This window comes from Odocoileus virginianus, chromosome 23 (assembly GCF_023699985.2).
Source record: "Odocoileus virginianus isolate 20LAN1187 ecotype Illinois chromosome 23, Ovbor_1.2, whole genome shotgun sequence".
NCBI lineage: Eukaryota > Metazoa > Chordata > Mammalia > Artiodactyla > Cervidae > Odocoileus > Odocoileus virginianus.
The window spans coordinates 15,755,695-15,778,083 of NC_069696.1; the positions used below are offsets into that span (position 1 = coordinate 15,755,695).

Genomic DNA, 22,389 nt, shown 5'->3' on the forward strand with positions numbered 1-22,389 from the left:
GTGGATAACCTGAACTGTGCTTGAGAAGCAGATCTCATTTCACCCCCAACGTTTTTAAGTGGCCAAATGCGGCGCAGACAGGACGACACCCCGGCCTCAGCCCGGAGAGCCTCCAAGCGCTTACCTTCCTCCGCAGCCTCCTGCCCCCGCGGAGCACCGTCCTCTTCCGGGCCTGCAGTACCTGACTCCGCGGCTGGGGGCTGGCTGTGCTGCTGGCTCAGCTTGCTCCGCAGGATGGCGATCTCCTTCTTCAGCAGCTTGGCCCGCTTGCTCCGCGACCCACTGGACTTCATGGCGCACGTGAGGTCCAGCATGTCCAGCAGCTCCCTCAGCTGCTCCTCCAGGACCATGTGGGCCCTGTTGGCTGGGTTCAGCAACCTGTCCACTGGAGACAGACACGGCCATCAGCCGCCACACGGGCACCGCCAACCTGAGACCACCTCACCAGGGACCCCAGGGCCCCACCCTCGCGTGGCGGCTGCTGGCCGGCCGCCACTGGCAGACACGGGAGCCGGGGCCACTGGGCCCTCCCGCCGAGACCAGGCACCCAGGCGAAGACAGGGCCGGAAAGAGGTCCTGACGCGCCAGGGGCACCAGCTCAGGGCCACCGTGTGTCTGAGCCGGAATCTCAGTCCCAGGCTGTTATGTGGCTCTTTTAAAACTGGACTACAAAGTTCACAGGTAATTCACAGTTTGGAGTATATTTACAAAAAAATCCTTAACAAAATTTCAACTTCAGCCAATCACCAGAATGCATGAAGTAGACTGCCTTCCATTGGTGAGGCAGCTAAGAAACTGAGTGAGCCCACAGGAGCCCGCAGGCTGAGCTGGGGCACAAACTCGGCAGCAGGCCAGACGAGGGGATGCCCCTCGCTCCACAGGCAGACCTCCTCCTAAAGCACCCGCCTCATCACGAGAACAAGATGCCAGGACCGGGAATCAAGCGAGAATGCGTCCTAACAGAAGGCCACAGATAGGAAGGTTCAAAGCAAGAAACCTCGGCTCCGAAAGCCTCGCAGTATCTGGCCTGCCCTCAGGCAGAGGACACCGCGGGGAGGGGCCGGGGGCCCCCAAACGCAGAGGGGACACAAGTGCACTTCTCACCCCAAGTCCAGGCTTCGTGAAAACCTGGGTGTGGAAATGGACGCAGAGACTCACGGTGACTCGCCGGGCCATTTCCTGCAAGGCCAGCGCCCCTTCCCGACCCAGAGCGCTCAGGTGGAGGAGGGGGTAGGTCCGTTTCCAAGGACCCGGGAGAGCCAGCAGACACAGGGCGTCCCTCCCAAGGCTGCCTTGTGAGGTGGGCAAACCCCAGCAGGGAGGGCCTGCCTGTTCCCTGCTCCCTTGCCAGGGGCTTCCTCTGCCACAGGACATCCTCACAGGCGCCCCCCAAGGCCCACCTGCACACACGGCCCAAGCAACACTGCTCCCTGGTCTGTATCAGGGCGACCTGGCTGTCCCACTCAGGGCCACGGCTCACGTGTCTCTCAAGTGGGCACCTGAAACGTGGCTGCTCTGAGCAGAAATGTGCTGAGTGTAAGATACATGCTACGTGGCAAACAGAGGAGAAGCCAGTGAAGGCAATCCTGTCTGCAATTCCTGTGTCACTTACACATTAAAATCACAATACTCAGGTATACTGGGTTAAAGATATGATGCGAACACAAGTCCTCACGAGGCTACTAGGAAATCTCGAGCCAGCATGCGGCTCGCATCCCGCATCCTAAGCCTGCACTCCAGTGTCAGGGAAGTGCCCCCCAACTGCTCCCGCACGGCCGTGCTCACCCTCGTCCCAGGAGAAAGGCCGCCGGGGGGCCGGGGGTGGCCGCTCTGGCAGGTGCATCCCCGAGGCCTCGTCGAAGCCGACGCTGTCTGCCTGGCGCCGGGCCTGCCTGAGCACCACACCGCCCTGGTCGCGCAGCCGCACGGCAGCCCGGTAGAACACCGTGTCCTTGGCGTTGTACTTCATGCAGTTGTCCACGATGAGGTCAAAGTCCTCTTCCAGCTCCCTGAGTGTCCGGTACCCCTGTGCTTCCAGCCGCTTCCGCATTGTGGCAAAGTCCATGGGGCGTTTGATGTGATCCAGATAATCCGGGACCTGATTTCAGGGAACAAAGCAACAATTTACAGACACAACCAGAGTCTCGCACTCCACGTAACCAGGACACCCGTCATGTACATACAGACACACACAGGCTCACTCCATGCTCACACAGAACCACGGGGCAGCCCAGGTCCTCTGCCAGACGCGCACGCACTGGGAGGGGTCCTTCCACATCCCTGGGTCACCACAAGCCGGAAGGAGGCCGGCACAGGAGGCGAGGACACCTACCTCCTTCAGGCTCACCGGCTGGGCGAATATGCGGGCTGGGTCCTTCTCCTGCAGCTGGTCCAGCACAGAGCGCAGCAGCACGGTCAGCGGCGTCAGCCGCAGCTCCAAGGCCATCTGCTCCACCTTCACCTGGGGGCCAGCGCACCACGGCTCAGCGCCCGAGGGCGCACTCCCTCCGAGGAGCCACCTCCCACCTCGAGGGTGCAGCGCCGTCCAGGGGCAGATGGAGGTCCACATAAAAGGCAGACGCAGTAGGCCCCTCCTGCTCACATCTCCTGGGACCCGATGGACACCACAAAGTCCCCACCCCAGCCAGTCTCCTTCACGGCAGAGATCGGCGTCAGCCCCTCAAGCCACCAGCACCCCTCACCGGAGAGGACCGCTCAGAGGAAGCCGGGGCAAGGACTGCAGGGCCCCGCGCAAGCTGTCCCTTCCCCGGACGCCCCGCCCCCGCAGCCTCACCTGCTCCCGCTTGAGCTTCTCGCGCTTGCGCAGAAGCTCTATGAGAAGGCGCGCGCGCTCCAGGTCGTGCCGCAGCCGCTGCCAGTACTTGAGCTTCTCTTTGGCGGCCTGAATCTCCTCATCGTTCTCTCTCTGAGAAGAAGAATGGGATCGGCCTTGTCCCCCACACAGACACGCTCGGAGAGAGCTCCACGGCTCAGCCCCTCGCCTCCTCCCCAGGGAGCCTCCTCCTGGGACAAGCGCACCAGCGCTGCCGCCTCACCTCCAGGCCAGCGCTGCGGCAGGGGTGGGGCTGGGCAGGGGGAGCGCAGGGCCAGGACGCCCTGATGCAGAGGCCTGGCGCCGGGCGCAGCCTCGCCAAGGGCACCCCCCTCACCAGCCGGCCACCCAGCCGCCTGCACCCCGCCACCAGTGCCCGCATCCCCGGCCTCGCTCCCCCAGCTCTGCCCAGGGCCTGGGGTCCTCAGAGCCGCGCCCCCTGGAGGGGCTCTGGACTGCCCGCCCCCAGCTCCAGGGGCCCAGCCTCCCACCGCCACACGGGCCACCTCACAGCGCACCTGAAGGCTGTCCCACCACAGCTCCTCCCACACTTCCCACTAGGGCTCCAGGCGGGAGTCTGGTCAAGGCACCCGGAAGCTGAGTCCGACCTCACGCACCAGGCTCCCCCTTCCCTGCCGCCGCTGCCGCAGTAGGCCTGCTCTGGCTGCAGGCACCGGCACCGCTTTCAAGAACGCTCGGCACAAGCCTCAGGCCCTCTTCTCTCCTCAGCCTCCTCTGCCGCTTGGGACCCACCCCCATCCAGAGCAAGCTGTAACAGCGCAGCCATCTGGCGGCGTCCGCGGCCCCCAACCCCTATCCCAGTGCAAACCCTGCACCCTGGCAGCAGGGAGCACTCCACTGAGAGGATCGACCCTGACTAAGGCTGACGCTACATTCCAGGACCTCAGGGTCTGAAGGCAAAGAACCCATGGCCAGAGGAACAAGGCCCTTCTCGCTCTACTGGGAAAGGTAACAGAGGGGCCCACCCAGGAGGCCGGGAGCAGGGTCGGAGCCGGCCTGAGCCTCCCCTCCGCCAGCATCCTCCAGCTCTACCAGATTCCAATCACCAGCTTGTTTTTATGTTATTTGAAATTCTCAGGCATCAAACAGTAATTAACAGTAAGATCAACTGTATAAACAAGGCCAGTAAATACATTAAATGGTGGGCTCAGAAAACCAAATTCCCCGAGTGCATCTGAAATCATCTTGTTCATCAGTTTGAAACAGACATGGAAAACATCAGCTCCAAGGACATTTAGCCTGGTGGTCCACATGAGACAGAGAAAAGCAGTAAGTCCCCAGAAACTCCTGATGCTCACCTGCTGTGCCCACCACCGCTGGCTGCAGGACCGCAGGCCCTGCCCCCGACACAGCGCCCCCACCAAGCAGGAACCTGCAGGGAGGACCTGACCCAGCCCCACGCCTCTTGTGTACAGACGGGCCTGCCTTTCTGACTCTGCATGAATAATTCCTACATGAAACCAGTCCTGGAAGGACCCACACACTGGGGGTGTACCACAGTCATTTCTGGTTTCAAACAACTATCAAGAGAGCTCTGAGAAGACTGTCTGCAGCCTAGTCGTCATCCACCTGCAGACGGAGGGGAGCACACGCAGTGCCTAGAAGTGAGATGGACAGAACCCCCCACCCCGCAAGGTCAACACCAACGGGGTCAGACCAGCACCCCGGCCGGGGATAGGGCAGGCCAGCTCTGTGGCATGAGGACCCCGTACATCAGGCCGACTCCCAGGACACAAGCAAGGGTGGGAGACGCTGCGGGACAGCCGCCTTTCCCCCCACGACGCCAGCAGCAGTGGTGTGGGCAGCAAGAGGCCCTGCCCCAGCTCAGCAGGACAACCAGCTGTCCAGAAACCCCCGAAAGCGGATGGGGACGCCCTCCCACCACAGGGCACGTCAGGCGGAGCCGGCGGACATGAGCAATAGAGGGCAGGTGGGACAGGAGCCACACACACCTGCAAGCCCCCACCCCAATCTGCAGGACGGAACCACCACAGGGACCTACACTGAGGCCAGGGCTCCATGGGCCCAGGACAGACCATCGAGGAGGCAGGGGCCAGGACCGCCCAGCAGCTGAAGCGCCTCATCCTGTCCAGCCCAGCTCATCCCATCTATCTGTCCGTCCCTGCCTGGAAGGTCTGCCATGGGAGAGAAGGGCTGCACCTACCCTCTCCCAGGGCCCAGCTCAGGGCAGACGCCCAGACATACAAACTAGTGAGTCAGGTTAAACTCTAATACCAAGCATTTTCAAAAGTTTCAAAAATCATCAAAATCACACCAAGCCTTCGACATGAACGGGTCGCCCCCAAAAGCCAACCTACACTAAGATGGGGTGGGAAGCAAGAGGCAGTGCCGCCTCGCACCCACCCCAGGATGGGGCGCTCCCGGCCATTCCAGGCTGGCGGGGGGCAGGCAGACCCCCACCCACGGCCCTGCCCACACAGGCTGCACCACTGAGCTCACTACAACCAAGTCAGGACAGGCCTCGGTCAAGCCCGGGTGCCCCTCAGGCTAAACCTCTGGTTCCTGCCGATTCCTACGGCCAAGAGGACTGACCCTGCTGCTTCCCGTGAGTGAGTTCTCCTGTCATTACCGATTTCCCTCAAGCGTGGCAGGACGTGAGAACACGACTGCTCTCAAACCCACGTGCTGACCCGGGGAACACGCGCTCCCCTCAGGTGCGGGCAGGCCCCTCATGCACCGCAACCTCGGCCCAGCCCCACTCTCCACGCGACTCCCCCTGCCAGCCCAGCCCGGAGGCCAGACCCCCAGCTCTGCGCCTCCCACTGTCCCGCTGTCACCGGGCTGAGGACAGAGGCCCCCGTCCGGCCTCCCTGCTCCCATCTCGAGATGCCCTCTGCCTAACTCGCCACCCCTGAGGCCCAGCACCCGAAGGCCTTGCAGGCTCTGCCCTGCCCCCCTTTCTGGAGCTCCCTAGGCAGCCCAAGCCAGCCAGCCACCCTCAGTCCCCACGATTCCAGCCCTGCAGCCTCCTGGATGTTCCCCCACCCCGCGGCCAACCTTCACAGCCCACAGGCCCAGGTCCTGACACGGCCCTCACGGAGACAGAGCCCCGTGTCCAGCGGGGAGGAGCGGGGAGCACAGGGCATCCCCAAGAAGGGCCCGGGAGGGGCGGGAGGCTTAGGATGAGCGTCCCCACCCCAGGGTGAGCAGCAGGACTGGACACAGCCGTCAGCAGTCCTGACGCTGGACAGAGCAGGTAGGAGGCTGCGAGCCGGGCTGACCCCACCAGCCCCTCTGCACATGTCCAGGGCGGCTCCGGCCTGGTGCACGGGGTCAGCCTCCCCAGACGGGGGCGGTGGTGAGCCTGCACAGCTGTGCCCACCTCGGGGGAGGGGACTCAGACGGCACCACAGGCAGGAGGACCTGACCTGCCCGTCACACCCCAGGAGCGGCAGGTCCAAGGAGAAGCCCCGCGGCGTGTGGTGCCTCCTTCCCCGGAGACAGAGGAGGGCCAGGGGCACGGCCCACCCCACAGCCGCCCAGAAACCTCACACTGCTCTGCGTTTCAAAACGCATTACCGAGATACCGGAATCCCAGCTTCTCTTTTTAAGAAGCATTTGCGCATGTGCGCGATGCTGGACTACCTGCCATCAGCGCCACAGGCCTGAGGAGGCAAAGAGGCGGAGCTCCGTTCAGGCCGTGGCGGCACGCGGTCCCGGACTCGCACGGGGACCTCAGGGAAGGAGGGGCACAGAGCGGGAGGGCAGCGGCTTTCAGGAGAACGCGAGGGAACCGGCGCCGCGCCACTCCACACGGGACCAGCGACGGGAGCCTCCGGCAGCCGGGCAGGCCTGCCCCGACCAGAACTCGGCGGGGGGCTCCCCACACCAGGGAACCCCAGCCAGGTGCAGGGCCTGGGCCCCCATCCAGGGGCACCACATCCCCTGGACTCACTGGGGCATCGTGGCTCACGGAGCCTTCCGGACGACGGGAACCAGCAGAAGCGGCCCACACACAGCAACAGGAACCGGCAGAGGCAGCCCTGCTGCACATGGGCAGCAGCAGCTGACCCCCGTTTGTCTGTGACAGCTCACGAAGCCGGCTTCTCCCTTCCTAAACCCGCCTTTCAGAAAAGCGCTCTGAACATCAGCCGGCCTGTGAACCCGTGTCAGCTACCAAGAGGAAGGCACCCATCTCGCCCCGGCCGCCCCTCCTGTGCAGGGGTCCCCGCCCCGAGGTCACCACACGCCCGCCCCGCAGTCAGCTGGCAGAGGCTTCCCCGCGCGCCCCCAGCAGGCAGAGCCAGGAAAGGCCAGAACACGGCGGGGCTGAGGGGCACCTCGGACGGAGGCTCCGCCTGCCACCCCGCGGGCCACGTACCTGCTGCGAGCTTCTGTGGGACTGCAGGCTGGACTGGAGTCTGCGCAGCAGCGGGGCTCCGTTCCTGGACAGCCGCTTGAGCAGCCAGTAGCTGTGGGCGCGCTCGACAAACTGCTTCTTCCGCTGAATGGCCACCTGATTCGCAATCCTATTTAATCTAGAACACGGAAAAACTCAGTTTAGCTATGAAGCAGGACATGGACACATTTTTACAGAGACTAGAAACGACAGCGTTACTGTTCACAAACCGTGTGCGCCCCTCGCCACCACCTGCCTCCCTGCTCCGCCTGCCTGCGGGCCCCGTGTCCACCACTGCCACTCAGGTCACGCGTCCAAGGACCCCGGTGTCCCCACTCTGAGCCGCAACATGCTCACACACCGACCTCCTCAGGGGTGAGCAGCCCTGCAGGATGGCTCCTCTCAGGGGCCCCAGTCCCCACAAGACAAAAAAGCAATGGCTGGAGGCAGCAGCTGCTAGGGGTAGGGTCAGCTCCTTGTCACAAAAACGAGCAAGAGGCCTCCTGGCAAGACCATCGTTTCAGAGACTGTAAAATTCGAAGGATTTGTAAGAACACACGAGGAGACACCAAGGGCTCACGGCCTCCAGGCCGGCTTCTGGCCCCTTCCATCGCCCCTCCTGGGAACCATGCCTCGGAAGACAACAAATGCAGGCTGAGGGCCAGGCGGCTTCCTCCCGGTATGCTGGACACCAACGTTTCCAGGTGGAAATTAAGGAATTTTAAAAGGACGTCTCTTGAGGAGTGCGAGTCCTAAATCACTCATAACTGTGCTGACACCCTCGGCTCCGCCATGTCCAGACCTGCAACGCTCCTTCTCACGAAGGCAGTGGCCACATGCCTCTCAGGGTGGCCCCACCCGGGGCCTCTTCCGGCGGCTGAGGAGCCGCTCCACCCAGGCCCGTGACCCGGGCCAACACGAAGCCCCAGCCCAGCATGTGCACAGGCCCGCCCGGTCACACGGTGCTGGCTCCAGCAGCAGCCACAGCATCCCCACGGCCCTTCAACAGCTCCAGCAGAAGGTGCTGGGGACCCCGGGTCCCTCATCTGCAGAGGGCTGTGTCCATCCTGGGCACCTAGCAGGCGCCCGTCTGCTGGGGTCTGTCTTCACCCGGTGACCGCCACCTGACTCAGGGACGGCAAAGAGGAGGCATCTTAACACGCAGAGCGCACGCAGACGTGCTCTCACACACGCTCAGTTCCTGCAATGGCGAAGGGCAGCACCGATAAAAGGCAGACCCAGCGTGCTCACAGCGACTGCGGACATCAGGAAGGGACGCAAGAAGGTCCCGAGCCCGGGCAGGGCGGGCAGCAGCGTGGAGAGCCTCCCAGCGGCCTTCCCTGCCCCCCATCCAAGGCAACATGGATGAAGGCGTGTCACACGCCAACTACATCTCCATAAAGCTGGCGGAGAGGAGGAACAAGGAGCAAAACACAATGAAACAGGAAACAAGAACACGCAGGAAAACCTCGACAAAACCAGAAGTGTGTTAGCAGAAGACTAGCCAAGAAACACACGGGAGCAGAAAACTGAGAGTGAGTCTCACGCCTTTACAGCAGCACTGACCCCACAGCCGAGACGCAGAGACGACCTGAACGGCCGTCGCAGAGGAACGGACGGAGAAGACGGGGGCGGGTGCGCACGCGGGGGGTGAGCGACAGAGCGAGAGATGGAATGTTGCTGCTGCTAAGTCACTTCAGACGTGGCCGACTCTGTGTGACCCCATACACGGCAGGCCACCAGGCTCCCCCGTCCCTGGGACTCTCCAGGCCAGAACACTGGAGTGGGTTGCCATTTCCTTCTCCAGCGCGTGAAAGTGAAGTCGCTCAGTCGTGTCCGACTCTTAGCGACCCCATGGACTGCAGCCCACCAGGCTCCTCCATCCATGGGATTTTCCAGGCAAGAGTACTGGAGTGGGGTGCCATTGCCTTCTCCGAGATGGAATATTACTCAGCCATAAGAAAGAAGGAAATAATGACACTAGCAACACAGATGGACTGGAGATTGTCATGCTGAGTGAACTAAACCAAACATGACACCATATCACTTACATGTGGAATCTAAACGACACAGATCAACTTATTTACAAAACAAGAAAGAGACTCACAGGCTGAGAGACCAGACTTACAGTGACCAAAGGGGACAGGGTTGGGGAGAGATGAATTTGGAGTTTGGGATTAATATATATACAGGACTGTATGCAAAATAGATAAATAACTAATGGCTACTATATAGCACAGGGAATTATATTCAACATTCCACAATAAATCATAACAGAAAAGAATATGAAAAAACACCGTGTACCTTTGTCACCCTGCAACACACCAGAAATTTGCCACTGTTCGGTCGCTGAGTCATGTCCAACTCTGTGCAACCCCATGGACTTGCTGCAGCAAGCCAGAATTCCGTCCTTCACTGCCTCCCAGCATTTGCTCACACTCACGTCCACTGAGTCGGTGATGCCATCCAATCATCTTGTCCTGTCACCCCCTTCTCCTCCCGCCTTCAATCTTTCACAGCATCAGGGTCTTTTCCAATGAGTCAGCTCTTCGCATCAGGTGGCCAAGGTATTGGAGCTTCAGCATGAGTCCTTTCAGTGAAGCAGAAACTAACACTTTCTAAATCAATCAACCATACTTCAATTTAAAAAAAAAAAGAAGTATCATGAAAACTGAGATGCAAAACAAACCTGTAGAAAAATGTAACTGGCCAAATCTGAATTATGGAAAAAAAAAAAAGAAAACTGAAATATATTCCTTTAACAATTACTCTAGAAACTGAATGAACCGTTTAAAAGTTTTCTTACCACCCTCCAAAAAAATAAAAGGAACCAGTTTTTCAGAGGGTCGTCACTGTCAGAAAAGAACACCAGGTCAGCCCAGCCCTGCGCTGACTGCGGGGAGGCGAGGACACGTGTCCAGTCCTCGGTGAACGTCCCGACGAGGCGGGGAGGGTGAGGTCAGGCCAGATGCCAAGTGCACAGAGACACCCCAGGGCCTGGGGTCCATGACCATGTGCAGGGCTCAGTGGTCTAGAGTGCAAAGTCCCGTAAATACCACTCACACAGCCGGGAACAGACCGCAGACTGTGATCCCCACGAAAGACCAGAAAAGGGGCCCTTGCGCCCGGCAACTCACCCCTGGCTCGCTGGGAGCTGCCCCTCGAGAGCAGCCCCTCCCAGGACCCCTGCCGGGGCTGCGCTCACCACACAAGCAGGCACACCAACCACAAAAGGAGACGGTCACAAGACACTCTCGGGGGACAGGAAGGCCAGAAATGGAGACACCCCTGATACTGTCAGGGAGGGGGACAAGGACACGGAGACGCCCCCATGATACTGTCAGTGAGGAGGACAAGAAGGACACGCAGGTCACCTCCCAACCGACCCGAAATCCCAAGAGCCTGACAGACGACTGGGGAGCACAGGAGGCAGGCAGGCCGCACAGACGCCCCCCCAGGGCTGGGTGGGTGTGTGTCTCTGGGGGAGGAGGTGCTCCGTGGACGAAGCGGGCAAACGGCTCCACGGACGCCAGCGCGTGAGTGTGAGGGACAGCCCGGGAGCCCAGCAGTCCAGAGGTCCCGTCAGTGCCAAGGCCGCGGGGCAGGGGCAGAGGGATCGCTGCAAAGCTTTCAGAAGAAAACCTCGAGGCCCTCAGGGAATGAACGGTTAAGTAAGATGTGACAAGTACAAACCATAAAATAGAGCAAACACACACATTAAAAGCAGGAGGCGATCCCTGTGACGTGTGAGCCGAGGTGGGGCTGCCTGCTCTCACCCATCAAACCCACTCGGGCTAGCGGAAAAGAGACAGGAAAACCCGAAGGATGGAAAAGCCTGCCCAAACCGTAACTTCACAGATGACGTCCAGAGAAAACCTAAGGGAACCTGCAATGCGTGACATCAACATACAAAACCCTGGCTCTATACAAACACCCAAACATGCCGATTTCAGAAAACACTGTTTCTAATACTAAGTTTTTCATGGACATTTTTAGAGAAAACTGTGAACTTTCAATGAACACTGGAGAGGTTGTAGTGAGCATGGAATGGGCCATGCCCAGGTCAGGCTGAAGGCTGGCAAGGAGCCGGGCTTCCAGGAGGAGACACACATCTCGGGGGTGGGGGGCCCACAGAGCAGTCTCCAGGTCGGGGGTGCAGGAACAGGTCAGCGTCGGCCCTGCCCGCCAGCAGGAAAGACAGGTGTGTGAGCTGCAGGACCTCAGGGTCAGACGCTGCGTCCTCGGACCAGACAGACACGCTGTTCACACACATCCACTCCAGGGCCGCAGGGCACGGCCCGGGCACAGCCCGGCTCTGAAGCGTGCTGTCTGTTATTTGCGCTGCCCAGGCCCCAGGGGAAGTCACGGGGCTGGGGTGTGCTTCCAAGTGACCCAAAGGAAGGAGCGGGTGAGGCGGACGGCCCAGTGGTGCCGAAGCTGGGGTACGGGGGTGGCCCTTCCGACCTCACAAACACCCAGACTTTTTACAAGGTCTTTTAAAGACAGTTAAGAGCAGGGACGCCGAGGGGCAGACACTCAATGAGCACAGCCAACTCCCTGCCACCACAAGCCAAGCCAGGGAGAGACCCAGTCCCCGGACACGGAGCCCAGCCCCGGCAACAAGGGGCCAGACCCGCGCCGTGGCCTGCGGTCAAGGCCTGCCCACACCCGCAGCAGGCCGGCAGCCGTTACGGCAGGAAGAACGGAAAAGCAGGCCTGAGAGGGACCCAGCCATGTCTGCTACGAGGGGCTGATGGGCCTGGAGGGGTCTCAGGAACAAGTGTCAGTCAACGTTTTTTGCTACATTTGATAAATCCCTGTCAGTGTCTCTTTTCTTTTTTTTTAAACTTTCTATATTAAAGTCATGACAAACAGGAATAAAACAGCATTAAAAACCATCCCCTGGGACTTCCCGGCAGTCCAGTGGCTGAGACTCCACACGCAGAGGCCGAGGTCAGGGACCCCTCAGGCCACAGCCACGAGCCTGAATGCCACAGTGCAGAGCCCACACGGCCAGATAAAACGCCAGCCCTGCTCACACACACAGACGCGGGAGCAGAGGCCCCGCGCTTTCAGAACAGCTGAGACGGAGGTCAGGGGACACGAGAAGCCACCGCCAGACCCGCAGAGCCCAGAGTCAGCCTCCGGAGGGCGCAGTTCCGGGCCTTGCTGGTTCCTAGGGCGCCCCCTGCCCGGCTGCGCAGGCCACGGCCGGACCGCCCCTGAGCCAGGCAGCTGCCTGCGCCGGGCGCTGCCCCTCGGAGCCCAAGCAGGCGAGTGACAGCCAGCCAGTCTGAGCCCACTTTCCTGAGAAACCCCACCAGCGCTGACCCCCCAGATGCCCGCCTCAGCACCCAGGCCTGCAGGGCAGACCCTCTGAAAACTGCACCTGCCTCCACAGCACTGAGGAGAAGAGAACCCCAGGGGGCGGGCACGCCCTTCAGCCTCATGGGGAGGCACGGGCGGTCTAAGGGTGACCCCAATCCAAGGAGGCCAAGCGGGGCTCCCGGCCGCAGGCAGCAAGGCACCCGGGGAGGCTGGCCCCCCTCGGGAGGTGCACGGGGCATGTGGACCGCCCCAGGAGGGCACATGGGTGAGTCGTGAGCGAGGGAGCCTCGGGGTGAGGGGGTGACGGGGAGATTTCCCTTCCCCTACTTCTGCGACGTTTTATAAATCTGAAGCTATTTCAGAACAAAAAACTGAAACTGATAAAAGGACAAGGCATGACAGGATGCCAAGGCCGGTCTCCACAGGCACCAGGCTCATCCCACGATCCACTGCAGGCAGCGACCCGAAGCGCAAGACAAAGCAAAACGTCCACGTGTCTGCCCCTCTCTGCAGAAGCAGACGCGGGGCCCATGAGCCGGCACGGCCAGACCTCAGGCCTCAGCAGACGCCCCAGGGGCCGGGCCCACTCTGCGCCCCCAGGATGCCCCGGCCCTCCAGGCATCCGCACACCTGAGGAACATGGGACACCACCCGCAGCTCCCCGCTCAGCACTGGCTTCAACCCCAGACACACGGGAGTCCCTAGGGGAGGCACTCAGAAGTGCCCGCGACGCGGCACAGCCACGGTGAGGTGCCAGGCTCCCCCACTGGGCTGTAAGGACTCAGTGCCCACAGGCCGGACCGTGCCCAGGCCCCACCCCACCCCTGGAGGCCCTCGGGGCAGAGTCTGGAGCTGGCCGCCAGCCCTGCGCCCCGCCCCACCCCAAACTCACATACAGGGAGCCCAGCGAGGTCAGGGGAGGGTCAGCGTGGACGCATGGTGGCCACGTGGCGCGGGCCCCGGCGCGCGCTCCCCCGGCACGGCAGGGGTGGGCTCGCAGCCGGCTCCCCGCACCGCGGCCACGGTCCAGCCCACACCCCCAACCCGGGCTCTGTCCACAGCCCCTCCCCAAGGACGCGGTGGGCAACTGCCTGACGGCGCCCACACCACGGGGCACCCAGAGCCGGGCTCCCACCTGTGGGGGCCAAGAGGCTTCCCCATGTCCCCAGGCCACAGCCCATCAGAACTTTAGAAATCATGGTAAAACTAGCTGCCAGAAACATGAAAAGCAGACAAACGAGACTCAGGCCCAGACTCCTCGCTGCTACATTCAACGAGCATTGAGCATGTGAGCCCAGCAACCCCTGAGCCCCCGCCGTCCGGCCAGCCTCCCCTGGGGTTTCGGCTGCATCCTCGAAGGGACAGAGCTGAGACGCCGTGCCCCCATCCTCATGAGGGCCCCGTCAGAGCTCGTGAGGCAGCGTCCACAGTGAGCAGCGGCACGTGAGCCATCTGGGCGACAGGACAGTCCCTCCCCATGGCCCCCCCCCCCCCACGTCCAGAGCGGCGCCCACAGCGCAGAGAGCCTGCGGCTTCGCAGGAGCTTCACGCATCTAATGACCCCAGAGACCCAGAGGCTCCAGCGCCACACACCCCTTCTCCGGGCCTGTGCCGCCCCGCGCCTGCCTCCACCACCCTCTGCCCTCACCCAGGAGGCAGACAACGCGGCTGAGGACAGGCTCCAAGGAGAACGGCAGCCACCGAGGGACAGGGACGCTTCGCCAGGAGAAGGGCCGCGCCAGCTCAGGCTGCAGCAGGGGGCGAGTGACCGCGCTCTCTCCTGACCTGACTTTGCTGACCCAACTTCAAATGTGCTGCTTCTACGTCGGGGAGAAAGTCACTCTAACTGAAGAACAGCGGAGGGAGGGGAGCGGCAGAGAGATGTGCACAGCTCCCGGCCACCAGACAACCTCTCGGGAGCAGCCCAAGCTCACTGAAGGCTGCACCCTCACGGCAACAGGGCCGGGAGGCCACGAGGACCCCATCCAACCCACCCTCCCACCCAGGACAGAGCACGGCATTCCCCAAAGTGCCAGTGGCACGCCTGGCCATACGCGGAGCAGCCCGCAGGGCCGAGACCACACAGCCGGCTGGCCTGGGGCCCTCAGACAGGAGGGGGCAGAGGCTCAGAGCATCCACACCTCTGTTCTGGGGTCTATTAGCAGATACCAAAAAAGGCAACCTTTGTAGCGTAAACATGCTGCAAGATACGCAAAACTAAACCAACTATCTGCCTCTTGCTGAGAGCAGATGGCGATCTCAAGATCAGTCTATGAACTACGCTCTTCAGCTGGAAACAACGTTTCAAACCACGGAAACTACAGAAGCGCTCACAGTCCCTGCCAGCACCCCCAGCCTTCTCACAGCCGACCCTCCCCTCGACTGAGAAAGGGGGCCCCTCCTCCTCTGAGATCTCAGAGCCCCTTCTGCAGCCGGCGCCTGAGCCAGGTCCGAACAGCATACTGGCGGCAGCTCTGTCCTGCGCCAGCGGCTGTAAAGAGCATGGGGTTATAGCCCCAGTGACCCGCGTTGGGGCCTAGATCCTAAGGCCGCCCCGTGGGCCACAGCCTCAGGAAGAGAGCGGCGGTCGTGAGCTTGGGCCTCCCGGCCGCCCCGGCACCCACACGCTGGTCTGACATCAGCGTCTCTGGAGACGCTGGGCAGCACCGACGGCGAGGCCCGAGTCCACGCACTCTGGCCCAGGTGCACCGCTGACCTCCGCTCTGAGCAGCGAGGGCACGGCGAGGGCCCGTTGCACCTCCGCTCGGCCGCCGGGGCAGCTTCCCCATCAGGCAGCACCTCCGACCCCAGGAGCCCACGCTTCCCAGCCGCACGGCTGCCCCTCGGGCAGACAGGCGGACAGATGGGCGGACCGGCAACAGGCACGTGGGACTGGACAGAGGGCAGCACCTTGGACTCCTGGATTCTCAATTTATAAAGTCACAACTTTTATTTACTTCAATTTCAGTAAACCTGAAAACCCTGGGGTCTTAAACAAAACCTCTTGATACAAATCCTATATTTTCCAACCCTCAGGCAAAAATGTAAGTGAAGTCAAAGTGAAGTCGCTCAGTCATCTCCTACTCTCTGCGACTCCATGGACTCTAGCACACCAGGCTCCTCCATCCATGGGATTTTCCAGGCAAGGGTACTGGAGTGGGTTGCCATTTCCTTCTCCAAAGGCAAGTGAAACTGTCTTTTAAAAGTTAGACCAACTTATTTGCAAAGAAACACTGTTGGTTTTACCAGAAGTCTTCTCCAGATAAGAAGAATGATGAGTGCTTTCTAGTCACTGTCTGAACTTACTGATTCTATGTACTTTTTTCCTCTTGGACACTTCTAACTTGTAACAAACACCCAGGAAGTGCCTGCTCCTCTAGCACAAGGCGGGATCTTCAGTGGCCGCACCCACCACACCTGATGCCCTGACACAGCCCACTGAACCACTCTCCCTGCCTTTCCCCGGGCCCCGGGCCGGCAGCAGGCACGCCCTCAACACTTGAGCCTGTGTTTTAAGTCCTTCCCAAACCACATGGCACTCACAGGTCTGGTAAGAAATTCACCAAGCCACTTACTCACCTGGTATTCCCAACAAGAGCATTTTTAAATCCGATGAAATAAAAACAGGCAGTAGCAAGAGAGACAAGCAGAAGGGGAAACAGTCCAGAGACGGGGGTAGCCGGCGTGATCCTGACCCACCACTGTGGACCACTCTAGAAAGAGAACCACATGCCGACCAGGCAACGCTCGAAACAGCTGGGAAACCAGAGAGCCCGAGCCCCAAAAGGAAGGAAGCCAGCTTCCCACCAGGGTCCCGTCAGCCCCACTCTCGTCTCCACCATGTCTGCCTCACCCGGACACACTGCCTAAGTCCAGCAAATTAAACATCCCACGAGGGGACTCCCTGCTGATCTGGCGGGGGGTAGTCTGCCTCCCAGTGCAGGGAACGTGGGTTCAGTCGTTGGTCGGGGACCTGGGCCCCCACATGCTGCAGGGCAACGGAGCCCACGTGCTCGGAGCCACACACCACAGAGGATCCCATGCACTGCAGTTAAGATCCGACGCAGCCAAATAAATAAATGCGTTTTTTAACTTCCCACAAGACCCCGAAACGTTGGTGTGAGCACAGCGAGGAAGGGCAGAGAGGGCAACAACTCCTGGGGCACCTGAGTCAGGGCTGCGGCCGGGGCAGGCTCGGCCCTGGGCCCGGAGGAAACCAGACACACACACGCCCCCGTCTCAGACTTGAGTCTCTGACAACATCCATGCTCCCGCCAAATGGAGCGGGAACAAGGTCCCCATCAGAGGAGCCGTCAAGGCCAGGCAGACGGCACGCAGTGAGCCCTCACAGACCCTGCGCCCCCTTGCAGCGCTCACCTCTGCGGGGGGATGTAGGGCGCGCACACAGGCGGCAGGGCCGTGCAGGGCTCCCGGGGCGTCTTCTTAGCCTTCTTGGCTTTCTTCCTGACCTTGGACGTGGACCTGACCGCTTTGACCGAACTCTCCTTCCGACAGACGCCGTTCTTCATCTCCACGTCCCCGTAAATGTTCAGAGGCCTGCGGGTGCAGCCGGGGGGCGTGTGGACGTCACAGTAAGCGGTCTTCCTGACGGAGAAGGTGGCGGCGCCGCCGGCCAGCTCCTTCACGGGCTCCATCTTCATATAGAGGCCAGCCCGCTGGGCGCACGTCACGTGGAAGGCGGTGTAGCAGTTGGCCTTGTGGCACTGGATGCAGGCGCCCACGCCCTTCTGCTTGCAGAGGTAGCACGTCAGCTTCCAGCGCGCGGGGGGGATGTTCCGCACGCCATCGATGGGCTCGATGAAGACGGTGTTGGCGAAGCCCACCTCGGGGATCCACAGGGCGCACACCACGTGGCCCCAGCGGTCATCGTCCGTCTTCTTGAAGGCGCCGCCCTTGTTGGGGCAGAGCACGCAGTCGGCCGGCCGGGCCCGGGACTGCAGGCAGTGGCGGCACAGCCACTGGCCCTCGGGGATGTAGGGCACGCCGTAGCACTCCTGGTGCACAGCCAGGTTGCACATGTCGCAGAAGAGGATGGCGTTGCTGTTCTGGCACTCGCCGTCCATGCACACGCAGCACACGGCGTCCTCGTCGATCAGGCACTGCTGCTCCCCCTGCTTCTGCTTCTCGCAGTGCGAGGCCTTCTCGAAGCGGTCCATGAGGAACTCGAACACGCTCTGCGACACGGCCGAGACACAGTCGCCCCTGCGCTTCTCGTTGACGATCTCCAGCCAGGCGTAGTCCTCCTCGTCCATGTCGTACTCCACCTCCTTGTCCAGCTCCTCAGCCGACTTCTCCACGAACTTGTAGTACACGGGGGGCCGCCGCGGCGCCGACGGGGGGCTGTACTCCACCACCCGCACCTTGGGCTCGGGGAGGGCGCTGGCGGAGGCAGGCGCACCGTGGGCGCTGGGCGGGGCGTCGCCCTTCTTCCTGACCCGGTTGTTTTTGTGCCGCTTAGTTCTCAGGCACACGGGCGGCCGCTCGCTGTTCTCCTTGTTGCTGTTGCACTCGCTCATCTCCTGGGCGGTGAGGTCATCCTCCAGGATGATCTCCAGGGGGTCGAAGATGCTGATCCTGTGCAGGCGCCCCTCGATCTCGATCTCCACCATCCTCTGGGCTTGCGCGTAGGTCAGGGTCTCTCGAGTGGGGGAGGGCTTGGTGCTGCCGGGGGAGGAAGGGTGCCTCGCTGCAGCGCGATGACCGCGGCCTTTCCTCCTCATTTGGCACTGACTCCCTGAAACAGACAGAGAACACGTGAGCACCACGCAGAAGGCGTGAGAGGCGAAAACCACCAACACACGTGGGCAGAACTAACCAAATTGCACTAAATCAAAACAGAACTCCCAGCCAGCCTGCTCTAAGGTTTCCAAAATCACTCATCCTGGACTCCCGAAGATATCTCAACAACCATCAACGACCATTGCCACCAGGCCACTGCCCCCCCAGGGACTCCCAGGACCAGAGGAGAAGGCAGGTGGTCAGGAGGGCCCCCAGAGGCACATGCAGGAACATGTCCTCCAGAATGCTGACGCCTACTGCTCACTGATCACCTTGGAACCACACCCCTCACAAGTCGGGGGTCGCAGTCCCAAGCCCAGGATAGTACGTGCACAGACCTGCACACCCGTAGGCTCTGGCCACTGTCTGACCCCCGCTGCTACCCAGGAGAGAGCCCTCAGCCCGTCACTGTCTCCATGAACACACCCTCCACCACCGTGTGGAGGCGCAGGCCACCCAGCTGCACCCGGACCCAAGAGGGCAGCCCCATGCTGGCCTGGGCAGGCTTCACCCCTAGGAGACCCCACCGAGCCTCTGCAGGGCCTCAGAAGTGGCCACCGCACGCCCGCCACCTGCCCTGCCCTTCGGGGACCTTCTCAGCTGCTGGCTTGACCACAGTGCTGGGCCGTCGTCCTGTCACAGCGAGGGCAGCCCGGAGACCCCCTCGCCGCCCAGAGTGCCCCTCCTCTGTACCAGGCGCAGCACAGGCTCAGGCGCCTTAAGCCTCGGCCAAGGAGACTTTCGGGCATTTGCTCCTGTCAGACGTCTGCCATCGACCACCGGCAAGTTCTATTTCCAGTCTCCCTCTCCCGACAGTCCCTGACTCTGGTCCACCACCCGCCAATCAGGATGACACCTTAAGAACTGATGACAATGCCCCCTCCTCCCTGCAAGCAACCACACACCACTGCCTGGAAGCAGAGTGATGTTGGCGAGACTGGCTGACACACAAGCCAGGTGGAGCCCAAGGCCCACCGCTGGACAAGGCCCTGGGGAGCTGACCCAGGAAAAGCCGTCATACAGTGGCCTACGCTGTCACACCTGAAAGGAAATTGCAGCAGACCCAAATTGCACTCCTTAAGACAAGTCCTTCTGACTGTGGTTTTCCTTCTCTTTTGTCAAACAGAAATGTTTATCTGAAATCTGACAAGAATGCCCTACAAAGGGGAGCATGAGAGCCACCATGGACAAACCAACCCTAACCCACCTGCATCTCCGCGTCCCAGGGGCCCACATAGCCCTGGATTCCTGCAGTGCAGTCAGCCAAGCTGCCCCCCGGCTGGCCCTGGCCCTGCCATCCCTTCTGGGGAAGAGGGGGACAGTCCCCCTGCTGTCAGCACCACAGCCTGCAAGGAAGGCCCCCAGTGCAGTCGGGACACAGCGCGCAGCCTCAGGGGTCCTTCAGGGTGGGGCAGAAGCCACAGCTGGTTACTCAGCAGATGAAAGGCAAACGTGTAATTTTCTCCTCCAGAGCACAGTACCAACAGCACTAACCATAACCAGCTCTTCAAAACCCATATGCTCCTGAAGGGACTGAGGCTTTGTATCTGGCCACTTGCTACAAGAAGGACAGCACTTACTGGTCACGGCAGCTCTGCAATCTGAAAGCTCCATGGTGACAGGGACAGAAGGCGCTGGTCACTCTGCAGACCACCTCACCAGCCCACCATTCCCCTACACCCCAGGCTCCAAACCGTCAACCTCTGTCCACCTGGAGCTTCCGTGCAGGACAAAGGTTCCCACGTGGAGACCATCGGCAGCCCCTCCAGACCCTTCTGATAAATGCCCCATGAAAAGCCGTGCGGCCACGAGAGAGGAACGCGGCACCCAGGGCCGGTTCACCTTCCCCATCACCGCCTTTCCCGCCTGGCCCTGGGACAGTCACGAACACCCTCGCGCAGGGGCGGCACACGGCGCCTACCCCCGCGACCCTTCCCGGGCGGTGGGCGGCTCCTCCAGCGGGGCCCGGCCGCAGCGCGTGCCCCGTAAATTACAACCAGGTCACTTCTTCCTGGGGGCCCCGGAGGCCGCCCGCTGCGGGAGGGGGCGGCCGCCCGATTCCGCGCGGCCCTGGAACAGGAAGTTTCCCGTCCAGGCTCAACAAGCCCAGCGCGTCCGTTACATAACGCGACCCTCGGGCAAACGCTCGGCCGGGGAAGCCGAGACCTCGGGGCCGCCCCCTTCTCGCAGGGCGGCCGGGCGGGAGGCGCGGCGGGCAGGGCGGCCCCGCCGCCTCCACAGCTCGGCCTCCCTCCCCGTCCAACCTCCTGCCCGCCGGCCTCGCCTCCCTCCCTGTCGAGTTCCCAAGCCGCCCGGGCTCCCTCCCCGGCCCGGCCTCCCTCCCAGGCCTCCCCGCCTCGCCAGGCCGGCCTCCCGACCGGACCTCCGAGCCTCCCCGCCTCGCCAGGCCGGCCTCCCGACCGGACCTCCGGGCCTCCCCGCCTCGCCAGGCCGGCCTCCCGACCGGACCTCCGGGCCTCCCCGCCTCGCCAGGCCGGCCTCCCGACCGGACCTCCGGGCCTCCCCGTCGGCCGGCCTCCCTCCCTGCCGGCCGCTCAGCCTCTCCACCCGGCCCGCCCTCCCTCCCCGGCCTTACAGCATCCCGACCGGACCCCCAGGCCTCCCCGCCTCGCCAGGCCGACCTCCCCGGCGGCCGGCCTCCCTCCCCGCCGGCCCCCCGGCCTCTCAACCCGGCCGGCGTTCCTCCCCGTCCAGCCTCCCGCCCGCCGGCCTCGCCTCCCTCCCTGTCGAACTCCCAAGCCGCCCGGCCTCCCGACCGGGCCTCCGGGCCGCCCTCCCCGGCCTGCCGCTCGCCGGCCCCGGCCTCCCCGCCGCCGCCCCCACACCGCGGCCTCCCCGGGCCCCGCCGCCCGCGGACAATGCGTCGCCGCGGCGGCCCCAAACATGGCGGCGGCCCCAGCACCGAGAGGCCGGCGGCGGCGGCCCGCGGGCGAGGCGGGCGAGGCGGCGGCCCCGGCCCCGGCCCCGGCCCCGTTCCGCCCGGCGCACTCACCTTCGGGGCCGCGGCCGCGGGAGCCGGGCGGCGGGCGCGGGGGCCGGCGCGGCCGAGGCGGCGCTAATGGCGCCCGCGGCTCCTCCGCCAACGGCCGCGCAGGCCCGGCCCGCCGCCGCTCTGGGCGCGGGCTCCTGGCGGCGGCGGCCCGGCCCGGCTCGGCGCGGCGGCCGCGGGCTCGCGGGCGGCGGCTCGCGCGGGCGGCGGGGCCGAGCAGAGGCTCGGCGCGGGAGCCCGGCCGGCGGGCGGCGGGCGGCGGCGGCGGCAGCGGCGGCGGCGCGACGGGGCGCTGGCGCGGGGCTGCTCGGACGCCAGGGCCGGCTCGCTCGCCCGCTCGCTCCCCAGCGAAGCAAACAATGCGGCGAGCGCTCCGCCCGGCGCGCTGCGTGCGAGACGCGCCCCGCCCGCCGCCGCCATGACGCGCGGCCGCCGCCGGGGGAGGGGACGGAGGGCAGGGCCGCGCGCCGACGCTCGGGCAGGGGGCATCTGAGGGGCGCGGGCTTCGGGGGAGGGCCGTCGGGCGGGCGACGGGGACCGCACACGGGTCGGGGGGCATCTGAGGGGCGCGGGCTTCGGGGGAGGGCCGTCGGGCGGGCGACGGGGACCGCACCTGGGTCGGGGGGCATCTGAGGGGCGCGGGCTTCAGGGGAGGGCCGTCGGGCGGGCGACGGGGACCGCACACGGGTCGGGGGGCATCTTAGGGGCGCGGGCTTCAGGGGAGGGCCGTTGGGCCGCTGTGGGGCACCCTACATTCCCTCTGGAGGCCATCTGAGGGGCGCGGGGTTCAAGGGAGGGGGGCGCGGACACCGGGCCTGGGGGCATCTGAGGGGGTGCTGGGCGGGGGAGCCTGGGAGGGGAGCGGGAAGGGGATGAAGGGGGCCGGTCCAGGAGTCGGGAGCACTGGATGGGGCGGCCCCTCTGAGTGTTGGGGGAACCTTGGGGTGGTGGGTGCCTGACGGGGGCGGGGCGAGGCACAGGACGGAGGGAACCCGGTGAGCGCCCGATGGACACGGGCCGAGAGCCACGGGCAGCCGG

General features: G+C 63.3%; 1 protein-coding gene across 7 annotated transcripts in view; it reads right to left on the minus strand.

Annotated features, from left to right (window-relative positions):
- BRD1 (bromodomain containing 1) overlaps positions 1–21,476 on the minus strand; it is a 33,721-nt gene extending 12,245 nt beyond the window's left edge. For 3 of the 7 annotated variants that reach the window (XR_011482976.1, XM_020882001.2, XM_020882000.2), the window contains exons 1-7: positions 19,922–20,210; positions 16,920–18,297; positions 7,197–7,353; positions 2,795–2,926; positions 2,333–2,461; positions 1,786–2,098; positions 125–385 (exon numbers count right to left, since the gene is read on the minus strand). Coding sequence is in view for 6 of the 7 variants with exons in the window: in XM_020882001.2 (XP_020737660.1) it covers positions 125–385; positions 1,786–2,098; positions 2,333–2,461; positions 2,795–2,926; positions 7,197–7,353; positions 16,920–18,297; positions 19,922–19,955 (2,404 nt within the window). In the remaining variant the exon portion in view is untranslated. Of the gene's footprint in view, positions 1–124; positions 386–1,785; positions 2,099–2,332; positions 2,462–2,794; positions 2,927–7,196; positions 7,354–16,919; positions 18,298–19,921; positions 20,211–21,354 lie in introns of those variants that run through there. The other 4 variants (XM_070453528.1, XM_070453526.1, XM_070453527.1 and 1 more) reach the window with 3 other exon arrangements.
- Between the last annotated feature and the right edge of the window lie 913 nt (positions 21,477–22,389).